The 18055-nt window shown below is 45.5% G+C and overlaps 1 protein-coding gene across 1 annotated transcript in view; it reads right to left on the bottom strand.

The window, feature by feature from the left end:
* PDE9A (phosphodiesterase 9A) overlaps positions 1-8495 on the bottom strand; it is a 51213-nt gene extending 42718 nt beyond the window's left edge. Inside the window, exon 1 of the mRNA XM_026098024.2 lies at positions 8386-8495. Coding sequence (XP_025953809.1) covers positions 8386-8454 — 69 coding nt within the window. The 5' untranslated portion in view covers positions 8455-8495. The remainder of the gene's footprint in view (positions 1-8385) is intronic.
* Between the last annotated feature and the right edge of the window lie 9560 nt (positions 8496-18055).

The raw sequence follows: 18055 nt of genomic DNA, 5'->3' as shown, positions 1-18055 counted from the left end.
ATAACTGAGATGTTTTGGAGTGGAAATAATATTTTGATGAAGCATGCAATGACTGTGAAGTAGGACAGTGTGACTCAGTAGAGATGTCTGTTTCCTGGCCCAGAGCTCACATCTGTGGTACTGAAACTGTGGGTTAGTTAGTTTTCTGGGGACAGTTCTGCACTGTTTGAAACATCTTCCTTCTTCTCTCTTAATCCATAGCACCCACATTTGGGAGGGAACAAGGATTTCAAGACCCCTTTTAGAAAGAGCAGAGATTAAGAACCCTGGTGCTATGGCTGGTTTCCCCACTTGGAAAAGCTGTTTAATATTAAAGGACTGTGTTGGAGGTACTACTAAAGGACCACAGAGCACACACTCTGCAACCCACCAGTTTACAACTAATCACATTATACTTCACTTTCAGATATGATGGGTAAAAAACAGCCTACAAATCCAATTTCTGTTCTATATTTGATCCTCAGAACAGCTAATCCTCTCTGTAAACTGCAAACCCTGTCCAGTGTTATCCTGTTCTGATCTTTTGTTGGTAATTGGGTTTTCTTCCAAGTGTTTAACTAACATTTGATTTTTTTTAACCATAGTAAAATTCCTAAATGAGTAATGGAGGAATATTTTCAAAGCCAATATATCCTCAGTTGCCAGCCCTACTTCCTTCTGCTGGTCTCAACCTGCTGTATTCAAGACTTTTAGCACTAGGTGATATCTTTTTCATTCAGCACAGCAAGCAATGTTCAGAACGAGGGCTGAAAGTGTGGGGCTAAAACTATCTAAAATGATGATATTTAGCTAACGATATTGAAGGATAGTGTGTCAGAAAAAGAGCTTGCTAAAACTCGGTTACATATCTTGCATGGACTTTGAAACTCATTGCTGTTCTATAACAGCAGTTTTCATGGAGGAATTTTGAACTGCTAAAGCAGAATGCAGACGGGAAAGTTTTCACTGTGATTTTCTCTTTCTCTCCAGCAGTCTTTGTTGTCCATATCAAAATGAAGCAGGTTGAAGAGCTTTTAGATGCTGCTCTATAGAAATCACTAAAAGGAACTCATTTTTCTGAATTTGTAATCAAAAAGGTCTTCCTGAGAAAATAGCAAAAAGAGTACCTACCTTATCAGTCACAGTTCCCAATATACAGCAGAAGCCCTGCCTAAAACCCCATATCTAAGCCTCTCTCAGCTTTCTCATCCTTTGAATTTCAGATACAAGTATTATAGCGTGAGCCCAGCTATATCCAAAATATCTGTCTATTCTTCTTTATTTCTTGCACTAATTAACAGTTGATATTTGGAAAACCACTCCATTTTTCTGGGCTTTAAATGTTAGACAGTATTAAAAATAGTACACCAGATTTGCCATCTGTTTGATGCAGTAGGAACTTCACCAAGAGAGGAACAGAAAATAAGTGCATGTGTGTGTGCATGCATGTGGGTGTGTGGGAAAGAGAGAGAGAGTCCTGATCTAAGAATCTGAACAAAAATAATAGCAACCCAAAGCTTTTCAACACCCCTTCTGTGGGTAGTTGGGATGTGGTAGACTTTTTACTATCAATAGCCAGAGCTCTGCAGAGTTGCTGATTCACACTTACCTTTGAGCAGTAGCATGGCTTGACAACATTCATTTCAACATGACACCTATGTAAAATGTACAGGTGGGATTCATCTGATGTGGTTTTAGACACCTAGATGCTAGGTTTCTTGTGCACCTTGCTCCACTAGACTCCTCCTATTGCCGGTAGAGACAGAGGACAACTTCCAAACAGTAAATCAGCCCACACATCTCCAAATCCTGGTTTAGGATGGGATGAATCATCCTCTGGAGACATTGCCCACCTCCCCACTGACTTTGGGGGAACCTGCATGACTAGCTTGGGCTAGTCATCATTAACTTTAAGACAGCTATAGTTAAGTGGGATGACTCCCACCAGTTTCCTAGTAATGTATATTACCCTGAAATGAGAGACAGGAGGCAGACAGAGGTGACGTATCAGGATCGCAAAGTACGTGGATATATGATAAGGCACAATTCCCATCCTTTATAATATTCCTGAAGAGAGAGATATGGGAAAGAATCTTTTCAGGAAAAAGAAAATGTCTGTGATACTCCGATACCTGTGAGCACCAGGACCATCCTGAAGGTCTATTGAACTGGACAGTGTGGCAGAAATTGGATGCTCTGTCACTATGAGCAAGGAAGGATCTCATCACTTTTTAGAGATGTTGGGGCTTGTGGAGGAAGTGAGGTTACATTAAAGAGAGTCTTGTGCAACCTGCTGACCAGACTAAGGGATATATTGCTAACATTCAATCTTTTAGCACTAATGATAGCAGTATATAACCAGGAACCAACAAGGCTCATTTTGAGAGGCTGAGCTAAAAGTTTCTTAATTTCTACAGCAGACATAAAAGTATTTCAACCTTTGACAAATAATTCAAATGTCTATATTCTGACTTCCCTGAATATCAGAAGGGCACATAGCTGCTGCTAATGGAGTATTAAGTGCAATTAACCCTCTAGCACAGTAATGCATTAGACTTGAAATGTTTGTAAACTGGATAATAGGGATGCTTTAGCATCAAATGTCCTCACTAAATGTGAGTGAAGTTAGTGCATCTCAAAAATACTCACAAATGTGATGTCTGCCTATGTGACCTGCTTGATAATAGAGGAGTGTTAAAAATGCATCTTGGTTAGTAGACAAAAGAAATCCAGCGTGGTGAAAGGCCAGTGGATACAATTTACAGCTGTAAAAGTAAGTTACCTAGAAAGGTGATAGAAACAAAATGATTTTGTCTTGTTTGTAGTAAGGCTTGTATGAGAGCGGCACAAACTGCTAAGGTTTCCTTGTCCAAATCCTTAGGTAACACCAGCAATAGAGTGCTCCACCGACAGTTTCTGAGCATATGTTGTAATAACTATAATAGATGGCGCATGACCTCAAAAAGATAAATGCCAGTAAACAAGCCTTTCTGGGCCATGGGTCTGGAAGAGTTATGCAGGAGCCATGGGAGTGCCCCTGAATGACCTGATGGGCCTCATCAGGGAGGAAAGGGAAAGGAGGGAGAAGAGACAGAGCCACAAGTATGATGTTTTCTCTCACATTTTTAAAAGCCTGCTTTTAAGCCATTTTTGTTCTTTGAAATGTTGAAATGTTGTACAGGAGCTGTAATATGACAAAGTTTTAAAACACTCGCTGTTCAGTTTTTGCTACACTACAGTGAGGACATCTACCAGCTACCTTAATTTCACCAAGGCCAGCTAAAATCTGAGCGCCCAAGTTAGCCAAGACCACTGGCTAGACTCAGGCTGTGCTACCTTACATGCTCCATTGCCTGCAGCAATCCACCACTAGCAAAAAAATGGCCTTGATCCCACAAAAACATACTTATGCCTCACTGCTACAGAGGGTTTTGGCATAGGCTTGTCCGTGTGTGGGAGGAAGCTGTGAGCCCTGGCCGTACAGACCGGACCCTGGGGGTGTGTATTACCTGTGTCCCGACTGCACGTGAAATACGCCTCTGCACACCCCAGCCTCCCCGGAGGTCAGGAGTCGAAAGCACATTCCTAAATAACTAAATCCCCTGGCTAGACAGCCAGGGAGTGGGGAGCTGCGGGCACCACAGAGCACGCTTGGCCCCGCTGTGCCAAGGGAGTCGCTAGGACTTTCTGTGCAGCATTTAGGGATGCGAAAATATGTAACAGCCTTGAACAGATCATCACGCCATTATTTTTCTCCTGCGTTTTGTTTTTAATCTGAATCCAGTTCGGCGTGTTAAAAATAGCACGGCAAGTTTTGGAAAAATCTGTTGGGTTTGCTAGAGTCTACGCATTTATACCACAGTTGCTGTTGCTTTAATTAAAAAGAAAAGCTCACATGACAAAACTATCCCTACTGGCTGACATTTCAGTGCAATAACCACAGCACCAAAACATAATCTTGGCTTTGTTCTGTTCATCATGGACCTCAGGCCAAGTGGAACAATAGCTGCGGGTGTCTCAGGGTCCTGCTCTACAGGTCAGCACAGTAGAGGTGGACAAAGATTGAACTGAATAAATTGTTTTGAGAAAAAAAAGAAGGTTGTCTCTCTATTTGGCATCCAGAATGACTCAGTAAACCAGCAAAATGACTCCAAAATTCTTTACTTGCTTTCTGAAAAGGAAGAAAACTAGCCTGAGTGATTTTCTTGAATCTTAAACAAAGGCAGTGGTCCTTTTTCTTTTTTTTCCTGAAAAATTCAGGCTCTGTACCCTCATGACTTTCCATCCTTGCTATAAATATACTGTTGATTAAGACAGTGGAAACAGAAATCATCTCAGATTAAGTATTTTCTCAGAGGAACTCCTTACAACTCTGCAAGTAAAGCCACTACACTGACATTTGAAAATGCGAGCCATGAAGCCACCCACCTGGGAACACAGGCACTGGCTGGCTCTGCTCTGTTACCATTTTGATCTCAAAGGTCAAAAGAAATTCCAATGTTCCCCTGTAGTTTCTATGTGGAAAACATACAGACATCAGTGTTCCATGTTGGTGGATTTTTAATTCAAAACAGACTCAATAGGGAGTTTTCTTAAAAAAGTAGCCAAAGAGTTAATAACATTATGAAGGAAAATAAGATTCCAGATCTGGAGTTCCTGGCTTCCTCAAGTTTTGTAGAGCAAACCTTATTTCTCCACAGGCAGATTTGGGGTTTTGGTGCTTGACCCCATCTAGTGGCACTCCAGAAACAACAAGAAATCCCCATACACTATGGTAGTGTAAAGTCACCTTCCTATACGAAGCAAAGCCATGGGATTTCTTTTTGTTTGTTTGTTTGTTTGTTTTCCTGACCATCTGTTCTTTTTTGCCTGACAGCAAAACAGGCTGTGGCACAGGTGGGTCATGAACGTGTTGCACAAGCATGTCAAGCCATGGATATGCGTGTAAAGTGTAGCAAGAGGCTTTGTGACCAGGCAAGCGGGTTATGATTTGCTGTGCTTCTCTGGGCAAGAAGAACCTTTAAAAATAAATAAATCAAGCAGCATTCATTTCCCACAGATTCATATCCACTTTACTTAGATCCTGAATAGGAAGTGTATTACCTTCTACCTCCCTTTTTTTTTTTTTTTTAAATCAGCTTTAAGAACAAACGACCTCTTTGAAGCTGAGCTGTTAAGACCCACAGCTCAGCTTGCATCTGCAATACTACGAAGGCTTTGATCTTGCCTCTCAGGCAGCCCTGCCATGGATGTCCCGCTGCCACAGCACACCTCGCAGTCGGCGCTACCTCCACCAGCCTGGCAATCCCCGGTGTTGTGGGCAGCACACAGCTATCACCAGCCCCATGTGTCCTCCCAGGTGATGCAAAAGCCACCCCTCCGCTTGTGGATGCTGGCAGCCATGTGTCTGTCTCACTCGTTGCCATGAGGGGCTGAGGCCCACTCCTTTCCCCTGGGTTGAAGCTTGCTGACTGGAGTGAGTTGCCTCGGCTGCAGACAGGCGGAGCTTGCTCAGCTCTTGACCGAGGCAAGGTGGTGATGCTCCCTCACGTGAAGATATATGTCCTTGCAGGTACTGAGCTCTGACCCCTTGGGAGAGGCGACAAGGAGGATTGTCCTGTTCTGCAGAACGGCTGTAAATCCAATTGCCAATTGCTGCTTCTCTTAAAGAGTATGAAGTGTATTTGCAGTGCCAAAGGAGCAGCCTAATTAGCCCTGAGAGTGATAGTGCTCTTTGCATGTATCATGAGTAATAATCACGCTGGGGCTGGGTGCACAGTACTTAGCACAGACCAGGCGTGCGGGAGCAAAGGTAGCAAGCCACGCACTCTGCAGACATGGGGCTGTCAGAGCTGGAAGGGAGGCTGGCTGCTACAGCAACGTGGAGCAGACTCCACTTCCAGCCTGTCCGCATGGAAATGGCCAGAGGCGAGTCGTCCCTTGCCCCGCCAGCAGCAGAGCCCTCACTGTTGTGACAGAGCAGCATGGGGAGGAAGGGTAGAGGAGGTCTGGATATGATCCCTTCCTCTCAGGCATGCTTGCTTTGGTCACCATCCTATGTTCAACCCCTGCTGATGGTGCCTCCTTTATTTTAGCAGCCCCTGAGAAGGATTTCAAAGCCAATGACAACCCCTCTGTCCCCAACAATTTGAGCAAAACATTGGGCCAAACCCCTTTGCCCTACCCCCTGTGCCTCTCTGTACCTGGCAGCACATATACCTGTTTGGTTTAATTCAACACTCATGTTGTAGAGCATCTTGAAGTAATCACCTGTAAGGTGCAGTTTCCCAGGGTGGGGGCGGTATGGTATTTCCTGGGCTTGGATTGTCCCTTCCTTTACTCTGAGATGGAAAATAACTTCTCCTTAAGTCGGTAGCATGCCCTGAGGTTGCACTGGTGTGAATTCAGAATCAGGCCATGTAGGCATAAAATTATGTATTAAGAATCACTATTATAGCCATCATTGTGGTATGCCCACATTACAATGCAATGCTTAGCAAACCAGTTGCAAGTTGGAGCTAAGACCTGTCAAACTCAACAAACACGACTCTAATGAAGCTTATACCTTATTACTAGGTTAAGAAGGAGTAGCTTAGCATTGATTTAACAAATTCCCTTTAGAAGCCTCAAATACTGCATTCCTTGGAAGATTAAGGGTTGCTTTTTTTTCCTAATGATGTTGTTACTGAGGAGGCACGAGAATCTGTGATATGCCCGGCTTACTCCTGAGTGAACCCCATTTACTCGGTATTTTTACTGCAGGGATTCTTCCAAACATTGCACAGATGGAATTTCACATCTGACAAAAGAAACAGATAATGTTTATCGAGCAAAAAACTTAATACTGCCTGAGTTTGCATTTGCTTGCTCATGCAATTGTGCCTCTTCTGTATTTTTAGTGACAAAAGTCCTCTCTAGAGACTGATTCTGTGAAACGCTATTTTTTTTAAACCAGCATGGCTGACAGATAATATGATTTAATTACATGTGTGGAAATGCTCACAACTTTTTTGAAACGCCAAAACATTTTAATATTTAGCTGTAAAGGTGCCAGAGAAAGCATTCATTCTGGGGGCTGTCAGGAGACCAACTCATTAAACCCTGGCAAAACAGAAGCAGTCCCTTTCGCTCAGCAGAGCCTGTGGGCTCCTCTGCCTGTACGGAGGAACCCGCTGCAGCAGAGGAATCACCTTCAGCTGTAAGCCGCAGGACCAGTGAAGAGGAATATTCTGCTGTGGGAAACCTTGCACAGGTTTTAATCTTCCAAGGTCTTGTTTCTGATTACAAACTTCTTCACTTGTGCGCTCAGAGAACCTGCTTCATTGCGGGGAACACGGTAGTTCTCCAAAGCAGTTACAAAGGGGACCGTAGGCAATGGCACCGTAGGACACGATTGTAAGTATTAGCTCTCCCATTGCCTTGTTTCTGTGGTCATTAATACATGAAAGGGAAGGGAAAGGATTTCTTTACTGTTTCTTTTTAAACAGGAAGAAAAAGGGCGAGGCTGGGTGAAATGAAGATTTAGAGCAGGAACACAAGAGGTGGATATTTGAATTTTGCAAGTCAGGGTTTAGTTGCTCTTAAGCCTCTGACTGGCTTTCTGTCAGTATTACATAAAACAAGGCACTTGGTCTGTGGCCAAAGAATTCCTGACAAAAAGAATATGAAGAGTTACTTACAAAAATGCTAAGACATTTTTTCTGTTTAAAAGCAGTGGGCTCTATAGTGTACGAGCTATTTCTTTTAGCCATAATACACGTTTCTCCTGCAGTTTCCCCTGTGCTGCATACAGCGGTTAAGCAAACAAGGAAGAATAATGTAAGCTAAAGTTTTGATTAATGTTTGTTGACACATATGAACAACTCCACAAAGGTGGCGGGGACCCGGCAGCACCCCAGCACAGCACATTAGAGAACAATCCAACACCTGCCTGCCACTAAACTTCTCGATAGGAAAATGCCCATCATTAAAAACCTGATAGGCAATTTCAAAACAACTCAGCACGCCGTGCTTTCCAGTTCTGACTGCTTGGGTGAAAACCGGGGAAGCACCTCTCCACAGGCAAAACTTTGTAAACATGTCGAAACAGTACTCTTGGAGAGAAATCCTGCAGCGCTGCTAAACCCAGGATTCCCACACAGACACCGAGTGCGGGCAGCAGAGAACACTCATCGCCTGCCGGTCTCCCCTTCCCCTTTAAATAAAAATTCATGCACAAAGCAGAAGCCACGCAAGACCCCTTCCCTACCCCCCCCGCCTCCTTTTAAAAAGAGATTTGAAGCCCACAGCGGAGCTGAATGCAAACATGCGTCTAGCTCGCATTACAGAAATAGGTCGCACGGCACAGACAGCTTGCAGCCGCTGCCGTGTCCTGAGGCACTACTTGGTGAAAAACAACAAAAGTACCTTTTGAATTCTTCCATCAATATCCAAATAAATACACTTGGGCCGGTAAGTTGAGGAGGCAGATCCCATCTTGCTACAGTTGGGCTTTTACTGGACTTTTTTTCCAGTGCCAAACAGAGCAGAAAAAAGGTTTATCCTAAGAAGCTGAGCCACCACTGCCTGACAGTTTGGTGTCCCTGCTCTTCTGTATACCACTGTACTCTCATTCTGGGAAGGTCCCTCCTCTCACATGCATGCATTTTGCTGTGTCTTTGTCTCTCTGCCACCTCCTTTTAGCTTTGCTTCCCTCCAAATCCAGCTGCCTCGGACAGGAAAGGCACAGACTCCCGGTCCTATCTGCAAGTGCCCTCCTGATTCCCATAGCAACAACCCCTCTTGGCTCCGGGGCTGAGAGCTGCTGGGTGTTCGCACTGCAACCCTGAGAGCCCAGGGCTGATGAGCTCCTTCTCCACGCACAAGATAAAGTGGCACTTCTCGCCGGGGAAAATCCTCCTCCATCAGCATGGTGAGAAATGCCATTAATTTTTATGCTGAAAAAGGACTCTAATTATTAATTAGTGCCCACCCTTTCCATAAGCTTCCTGCACATTCATTGCAAGTAGTGTGAGAAGCTCCCAGCTGCACTGTGTGCCGAAACTGTCCTCTTAGACACCCGCTGCAGTCAGGGCTCGGACTGTCTCAGCCAAAACTCAGCTTTTTAGTTTCCACATCCCTCCTGCTACCATTACAAAGGTGGAAAGAAAAAGCAGCAGCCAGAAAAATGTAAGCCCCAGAAGCATGAAGAAAACAGAAAGCACATGCTCTAGCCCAATGCCCTCCAGGCCATCCCGCAAGTGAAACAATTCAGTGTTTTAGGGCACGTGAAGTATCCTGGCAAATGTGTCTTCCATTTGAAGCACAGCCGAAAACCAGGGGGGCGCATGGCATTTGATGGTTGACTCTCTAAGCGAATGATGAATGCCATCTGCTGCATATCTGTGTTGTTCTGCAGTGCCTGCGCCTGTGGGGAGCTGAAACAGCAGTGGCGGGTGATGCTCGGTCACGGAGGAGAGAGTTTTGGGGACAGCAATCCCTCCACCCTCAGAAGGGAGAGGCTGTCTGACAGGCTGCAAGCGTGCAAAGTGGCTGGAAATAGCTCATTACGCTACCATTATTGCTTGGTGTTTTCTCAGGCTTCTGGCAGAGGAACTGTAAAAATATTTCCCAGCCTCTTTTGTGCTGGAGCCTGGAAGAGTATGGCTTGCGGGAGCAGGTGTGCAGGAGCTCGGTGCTGCCTTTCCTGGCCACACACAGGCCCTTACCGCAATGTGAGCGAGGCCCAACCTGACCCGTAGAGGCGGCCACCACGGGCCCTGCAGGTTACGTTACTCTGTGCAGCCCTAGGCCCTTTGGTGCGGTGCCTCCGGCTGGAGCACACGTTCCTCTGGGAGCTGCCCGGCTCCCCCTGCAACACCCTGGCAGGGCTCGTGTGCTGCTTGTCACCATCGCTCAAGTCAGTCAGGTGTGAAAGACGGACAAAGAGGGTTTGGACGACGCCTAGCAGAGCGGGGCATGAAACGGATGGTGGCGGCAGTCCTGAGAGAAGCGTAGAGCGGAGATGGGCAGCAAGTGCACCCGTGTTGACGTGGAAGGGCTGTCTCAGGAGGAGAGGCTGCACCCACCGCAGCATAGCCGGCCGGATGGCTTCCAGGGTAGCTGATTGATGGTGACAACCAACACACATCACAGGAAGATGATGATGATGATGACAAAAATGTAGCTGTTCAGAAAGAGGTAGCAAGAACACTTGCACTGGGACACGCACGTTGGGCATTTGTAGAGGAAGAGGCTGAGACCTCTCCCAATGATGACCTGCTCCAAGAATGGTCAGACAAGGTCCCTGGGGCATTGCGGGATTCAATCTCATAGTATAAAGAGATATATTGATCAGAATCACAGGCCAGTGAGCAGTCACCTTCTGATTTGTACTTTAAAAAGCAATCAGCTTCTCCAGCCCCCAAAATAACAGTCTCCAAAATCCAGTTGATGATCCTCTTCCTGCCTTTGCATCCACCTTGTCATATCTACTGTCCCTATGTATTTAAATTGTGTGTTTCTTAAGTCCCTGCACACATGCCCCCTCTATTATGTTAATACTTGTTGAAAAAATTGCTTTGCTACAGTATGGCTAACTACTGAACTTTTCAGTTAGAAGTGAATCTACACTTCCTAAGAGCTGAGCTCATAGAAATTATGGTTAGAGCTTGCTGTAGTCCAGGGCACAGCTCAGGCCCATGGCTGAATGGCCACAAACGACAGCGTTCATCCATGAGGGCATGTACCTCCATGAGATCACTGCATTCCTTTAATTGTTTTAATCCCCCTGAATCCCTTTATTTCATCGTACAGTTGTGCAACTGAGTTAGGAAAGCTATCCTACCATATCAAACCCTACATCAGTTCATCAGCTGGGCCAAATCCTGGCACTAGAGCTCCCAAGCACATTTCTCTACTGTTTGTATTAAAGGAACATTTTGCTTAACAAGGAACAGGACTAGGCAGGTATCCTCTAGACCACAGGATGCAGGAGACATGTTGGATGTTGCATAGCTCTAGTTTGCCTTCTCTGCTAATGTCTCCTGAGGCCCACACACACCCCGCTTTGTACACGTAACGCTTAACATTAGATATGCCTTTCAGGATACTCCTGAGTTTGAGTCTTTGACCTGATGCTCTGGCAATCGCCCAGACAAATGTCACTGACCCAGGCTGGCACTCTCAAAGAGTGAAAAGGTGCCTCTGTGTCCCTGTTCCAGCATCTGCTCCACCTATGCAACTCAGAGGCAGCTCTATCAGGATTTCCAAGGTGTAACTGTAAAATACGTAGATCCCACCTGGTTCACACTTGGACTCACTTCTATTGAGGCACAAAACAGCAAGCTCTCAAGGGCAAGTTGGGGGCTGTGCCTCTGTGCCCACCACGCGCATATCCAAAGGTGAACACGGACAACCGGCCGTGTAGGGGAGAGCTCCTCATGCTGTGCAGGCCAGCAGCCTCTGCGCCTGCTCAGCTGCACTGTCTCTGTCTCCCTGCCTGACATAAGCTCGCGTCCAGCCGTATCCATGTATTCCTCATCCCTGGACTGATGAGACCATCTAATAATCCCAAGAAAGACTGTGCTCGGTCAGATCAGATGCCCACCTGGCCTGTTGCCGCTCTCCTTCAGTGACCATAAGCAGACACCCGGGGAAGAACAAGAGGGGTAGGCATGTGGGATATTTCCCTGTTTTTTCCTTTCCAGCGCAAGAGCTCCTGGAGGTGGTTTCTGTGCACCTAGCTCACACTCGGTACATTTTTCCTCTTTCATGACAGAAGGCCCCTTCAGTCTCCCTGAGGAGCTGCCTTTGTCAAACGCACCTCAAGGTTACAGCATCCTTCTGCAACACCCTGCCAAAATATGTCCCTTCTCTGAAGCACCTGTCATTCCTAGTCATTGATTTACAGCCACTGGATGGGGTTTCCAGGGCTCACTTTACCCATTCTTAAATGAAAAAGCAAATGGAAAGAGCAGTTCGGAAGTCTCTGTGCTCACATGGTGGCTCACATCAGCCATTCCAGAGCATTACCCGGAGCCTCTGTAAAGCCTTGTTTTCCCTCAGCACTCAAAAATTAAGTAATCTGCTACAAACAGCAGTGCATCCACACTGGGGTGGGGGCAGGGTAGCAGTTTTTAAAGAAAAAAGGGATTTAGACAGGAAAAAAAAGAGAGAAATTTTTCAGTGCAAGAGTTCCAGTTCATTTTTTCCCCAGAGAAATACCTTTCCATTTGCCATTGCTGAATCATGTTTTCCCACTTTTGCACTGTATTTTGGCTCTCCTTGTTCTCAGTAACAGACTGATGCTTCGTGATTGCCTTCTTGTGGTGGCTGCTCTTGCTCTCACTGCCCCGGCAAGGGAGAACATGCTTGGACTCGGCACTGATCCCTTCCAGACCCTCGGCAGACAGTTCTCCCACTTCACGCATTGCCTTTTATGACTGCCCTTTGCCGCTGAGCACAGAAATGAAGAAGGTGCGAAGCCACCCGAGCCCGTCACCCTGCCCAGGGTGCTGTTTCCCACGGGACACTCCCCGCCGGCTGGCCCTGTCCCACTGCAACCCCACGCTCTTCCCACTTGCCATGCCTGAAGGGTCGGGAGAGGCAGCTTTGGTCAAACCAGTGAGGGAAAACCTCTGTTTTTGTGTAAAACGCAGTAAGTACTTCAGAGTCCTTGGGGGTCGGGAGGAGGCTGTTTAGGTTCTGAGCTTTTATTTGAAAATGTTTCCTAGGCTGGTAGGAAATGCACAGCCTGGCCTGAGAAGATGATGGGCTGCTGGAGCATGACTCAAATCAACCATTTCAAGGAAGCTGATTCATCTGAAACTAACATCAAGTAGAAGAAAAAACAGAGAATAAAAAAAGTCTGCTTTGTTTTCTTACCTGTTTGGTGTCTACAAGTCTGTGCTGCTTCCTCTCTCCATTAATCCTGTTTTTCCAGGTTTCCTCCTCCAGCTGTAAGTCTCTCTCACAGGTCCGTCTTTCTCCATGTTCCGCATGGGGCCTGGTCTTTCTGCTTTACTCTTCCACATTGGTCCCTCAAACTTACTCTAACACTTTCCCTACCCCTGGAGCTCTGAAATTTTCCCTTTGTTTTCTCAGTTCCTCTTTGCCTCCTTATGTAATCAGTTTTCTGTCTCTCAGCTATTTTTTTTGTTTCGCCACTCGTGTTTCTAGATTTTTCTCCATCACTAATGTGTGTGTCAGGGCTTTATTCTGTACAGGAATTAATTGTTTATAACAGTTAATGCTAGTAATAGCTAAACTGATGGTTATATCAACTTAAGTTCCTGTATCACTTCTGTTCCAGAATATGAGCAACTTATTCAGTTCAGCTTTTAGCTCCTTTACGTAAGTGTATGGAAAGTGTATGACTTTATGTAGATGGAAATTTTAGCTTGCTGCTTAGAACATTTCTTTTATGCACTGCCAATTTTCCGCAGAACCAGTTCTGGAAATGATCACATTTAATGCTAATTATGGAATGACCGATCAATAATACCAGCACGTTTTGTATGATTTGTCTGTTCAGGCCTCCAAAGCCAGCGTTTGAGCCTTCACCCTCCAGCAGCTCAGCTGCCCACCTCAGTCTTGGCACCATCTGTTTTTCCAGGTGTGTTGCTCACCTTGGCTCCATCCTGAGCCCATATTCTGCAACCGTAATCACACTGGTCCTGGTTTCCACAGAAAACCCCCTCAAGGTGCATGGGCTAGAAGGGAGCTGCAGCATCTCCTGACGAGGCTGGTGCAGGGGACCAGCACGGTGAGATACACGGCCCCATGGCAGGGGGATGTAGCACTGTGCACTCAGGAACCGGCCTTGCTCTTCGTCCCAACAACCCTGGTCACCTCAGTGCTAATATTCCCTTCATTCTGTTTACGATTATCATTAAAAATCTGGCACCAGTGGTTCTCTCGTGTGAGTCAAAACTCACACGTACCAAATAATAAGCTCGAATCCTGGGATAGTGAGTCCCAGCAAATACTATTAACTTGCTAAACTTGTCCATGTGTGCGCTACTGGCTCAGAGAAGAAGCAGAGCAGTCCCAAGGCACAGGTGATTCTTCCACTTTATGAAAGCACATGCCCAGTGTAGCATTTGATACTCCTTGCCTTTTTCTTCTGTGCATTGAGGCACAAAACTGCTCTCCCAAGTTCCATCTTAGCAATTCTTTTGGTAATCAAGTCTCTTTTTTCATTTATTTTTACAGCATTTGCAATATCTAGCACCTCTCCCAGATGATTTCTGGAAGGTCCCTGCAGCTGTGCAAAGCCCACCATCTTTGCCTGTTCCTTGATGCAAAGGAAGCTCAGACCTCACAGGCTATGTTTTTTCACTGCAGTGTTAGCATCAGGTCCTTGTCACAGGCTCTGCAACACAGTGGCACAAACAATCCTATGTCCTGATTTTTCTAAGAGCATTTTGCATCACTAGGCTGGAATCACCTCCCCTTGACATCCCTTTCCTGGCTCCTCTCTCCTTCCCAGAGCAGGCAGGATCTTGGGCATTGCTGTGCCCTGCCATGGTGCCATGTGCTACAGAGATATTTGACTGCACTGTCTTCTGTTGCAGCAATCCTGCAACCCTGCTCCTTGTCTTCCAAGCTCCCTTCCCTCTCTGCTATTCCTTTCCCACATCTTCTCTTCATTTCTGATTCCCCTCCCATCTTTTTATTCCAACTATCTGTTCTTTCAAGTATTTATGTGGCTCCCACTGCAAGAGGACCTGAGTGCCTTGCAGTCTTGCGCTAGTCACTGCTGTATACAATACGAAGCATGCAATACATATGCACACACACCAACTGGTTGTGAGTGAAATATGTAGTCAGCACGTTGGATCCCTGCTATAAACTTCTGGGAAAGCCCAGCTATAAAAATTGTATTTTCATAAGGTTATGGAAGAAATTAACAGATCCAGCCGGAATTTTAAATAGCTGATGGGAAGAAATAAGTGAAATTAACTGTGTCTGGAGTCACTTGCTAGATCATTCAGAGGGATGATAGCCAAGAGGTGGAAAAGTGAATTCCCTCTACTGGACAAGATTGGCTCATGCTTTTGGCAAGAAAGCCTGAGCTGTGGGCCATGGCCTGTGCTTCCAAACAAGAGGTAAGCAATACATGGTTCTATTTGAGGAATTGCAGGAAAGTAAGGTTATTTCAAATGCAAATTCTGGAAGACAGTCTTTTGAGCAGGTTAATGCTATTCAGTGATTCAGTGTAAATTGGCTATTTTCGTCTTTCTAACAAGTGGATCTCCGACATCCTAAAGTTTTGGCACACTTATGAGTAACAAAGGGTTGCTAGTGTTGGTATCGATCTGGAGGAGCATAGTTAATGCAGTCACAACACGACAGGGTGAGGGGACAACGACTGTGCACTTCCATGTCTGGGTAGAAGTACTGGCATATGTAGAGCACAGTGTGTCACAGCTGCACATAAGACAGTCCAGGAAGGACAAATACATACCACATCTGGGTCTGTGCAACACCAGAGTCTTTTGACTGCTTCAGCACAGAGCTGGATGTGTGAAGCCACAGAAGCTTTGGATAGTCCTGTGAGAGAATCAGTCTCTCCAGTGCACGTTTTTTTCCTTACGCTTTTTCTCTTGAAAGAACATTTGTCTGGACAGGTGTTATCTGTCACTGCTCTCCTTCCCCAAGGGGACTGCACACAAAACCTATAAACATCAGAGTGCAAGATCACTCCGAAGCAGGAGATGACCAAGTGACCGGAGGATTGCTGCATTTATGACTCATCCTTTTGTGTCTCCTTGCCTGTATTCTGCCTGATTATCCACTACTTACACCACCTAGCCACAGTCGCATCAGCAGAAATGGCTGGGAAATGTAATACTACTTGGGTCCGCTTTTCAGCAAGTTAGATGCATCACCAAAGTTAGGACCCTGACTGGGAGATTGTACCTCGACTGTATCACATCAGTGTCCCATAGAAATCGGAGCCAATCATATGAATTTCTGTTGGGTCAATACAGAGGGACTATGCATGATTCTTGTCAGTACATAAAAATTAAACTCTGTTGTTTAACATGATTTTACATATATATATTCATATTTATTTACAGATAGGTAATATCTCAAATACACGTATATAATGTATCTATTTTTTCATGAAGTATAGATCTTCTCATATTGGTTCTGTTTGCAGAGGTGGTTCAGTGCTGTTTCCTGTAATGACCTATTTTCCTGTAATGGCATATTTTTCTCAATAAAATAGAGAGTCTTATCTTTCAGTGTAGGAGTCCAGAACATGGCCACAGATACTGTATGAAAAGGATGGCAAAAGCTTCCTGCGCCCAGGTAGCACTGAATGCATCTGATCTGCTTCAACAGAAAGCTGAAAGATATATGAAATAGGGAAAGTGACTATTTTTGCAGTTTCCAAAACCATGTTGAGTTCAGCAACTCTTTCCCCCAGGAGTGTTAGCTAGACGTTCACCCATCATATTTCTCTCTATTAGTGTCGCCAGCATTTCTGAAAATCATAGGTCATGACTAAAGAAAATCAGAAGATTAGATGAGAAATCATTAGTGCCTGCTTTCAAATAGCACATCTGTGATTTTTTTCTTTTTTTCTTACTTGCCTCCTGTTTGTTGCTGAACCTGGGTGTGCATTCAGGTCATGTACATGGGCTTTCCTTTACAACTTTGAAGGCCAAGAACTTTCACTAAGAAACAAGAATGAACTGAGTTTCTCATGCAGTAATAAGACTCCAGTTCCTGAGGAAAACCGCTAATATCATACAATTAATGGTGCAGTCAGGAGCAAGGGCAGCACTGAAGTATAGAAAATGGAATGGAAGGGATGCCAGCTGTCAAGTCCTCCGCATGTCTCCTGGGTTATTCCTAGGCTGGTGACCCCATGCAGGGTTTGGATAAACCTTTTGTTCCCTTTTGGAGTTGACATCTGTCAGTATCTCCACCCTGTCCCACTTCTGGGCGTCATCAGGACTCATCACTGCTCTTTGTCTCCAGATTTGAGTGTCTGGGAAAAGAGAGGTAGATGGCCTGGGCAGCCAGGCCAGCGTCACAGAGGACATGGACATCCCACACCTTGGCAGAGGGATGGCAGCACAACTCCCACTGTAATAGTCCTCCCTGTTACCGGGGCAGCCATCCTCAGTGTGAAGGCTGGGAATTCACCTTAGCAGAGCCTGCTCTGGCTTCCCAGATATGCACAGGTAGCACAAGCCATGAGTCTGGTGCATGGCGGACACCCCTACCAAACTATGGATATGGCTGTCCATGCCATGTCTACACAACCATGGACTGAGCAACAGCAATGTGAGAGATATTGTGGTTTGCTAAGAGTAGCCATGGGAAGCTTCAAACAACCAGAGCAATTTCCTTCTCGCTGCTCAGGGGTGCTGTCGTGGTGGTGACCACTGCACTGCATGAGAGGAGCTCAGGGATGAACTCCCTGGAGAGCCCTCGCAGCCATCCCTGATGACTCCCAGATTGACAGCCGCTGGCTTTTTATGGGAAGCTTTTCAGTTGGGATTTATTGGTGGCTGGACCCTCTCCTGTCACATCTCCTTGCCATTCTTTCATCCTCTTCTCTCTCTCCTTTATTGCTTCTTTTTCCTTCTGAGTGTATTTCACTGGATTCACCTTGGATTTCTCTTTTGTTAATCCTTATCCTCCTGTCTTCAGCTGCTTCCACACAATCTGAACACTGGACATGATGGTTTTCCTCATTCTCTCTCTCTGCTCAAATGTCTGATGAAAACATACTATTGACATGTCAACATCTCAGAAGGGAGTGCTGACCTTCCAGCAGGCAATGAAAAAGTTTTTTGCCAAAAGCTGAGCAAATCAAGAAATTTTCTGAACAGATATAAGCTAAGTAAAAACCCCACAATTAGCCATCAAAAAGGGCACAAAGTTGTGGCCAGTTCTACTTTCCAACTCCACATCTTTTCCATGTACTTTCATTCTTCTTTGGTCTCTTTTGCTTCTTTTCCCTCATCACGTCCTCTGACCCGTCCTCTGCTCCCCATTTTATCTGCCCTAATATGTTCAGGCTCAACGACTATGGTTGGGGGTTGTCCACCCTTTTCTCCCTGCCCCGTTTCAT

This window comes from Dromaius novaehollandiae, chromosome 1 (assembly GCF_036370855.1).
Source record: "Dromaius novaehollandiae isolate bDroNov1 chromosome 1, bDroNov1.hap1, whole genome shotgun sequence".
Classification (NCBI taxonomy): domain Eukaryota; kingdom Metazoa; phylum Chordata; class Aves; order Casuariiformes; family Dromaiidae; genus Dromaius; species Dromaius novaehollandiae.
The sequence above is the reverse complement of the archived record's forward strand: the minus strand, read 5'-3'. Positions and strand labels throughout refer to the sequence as shown.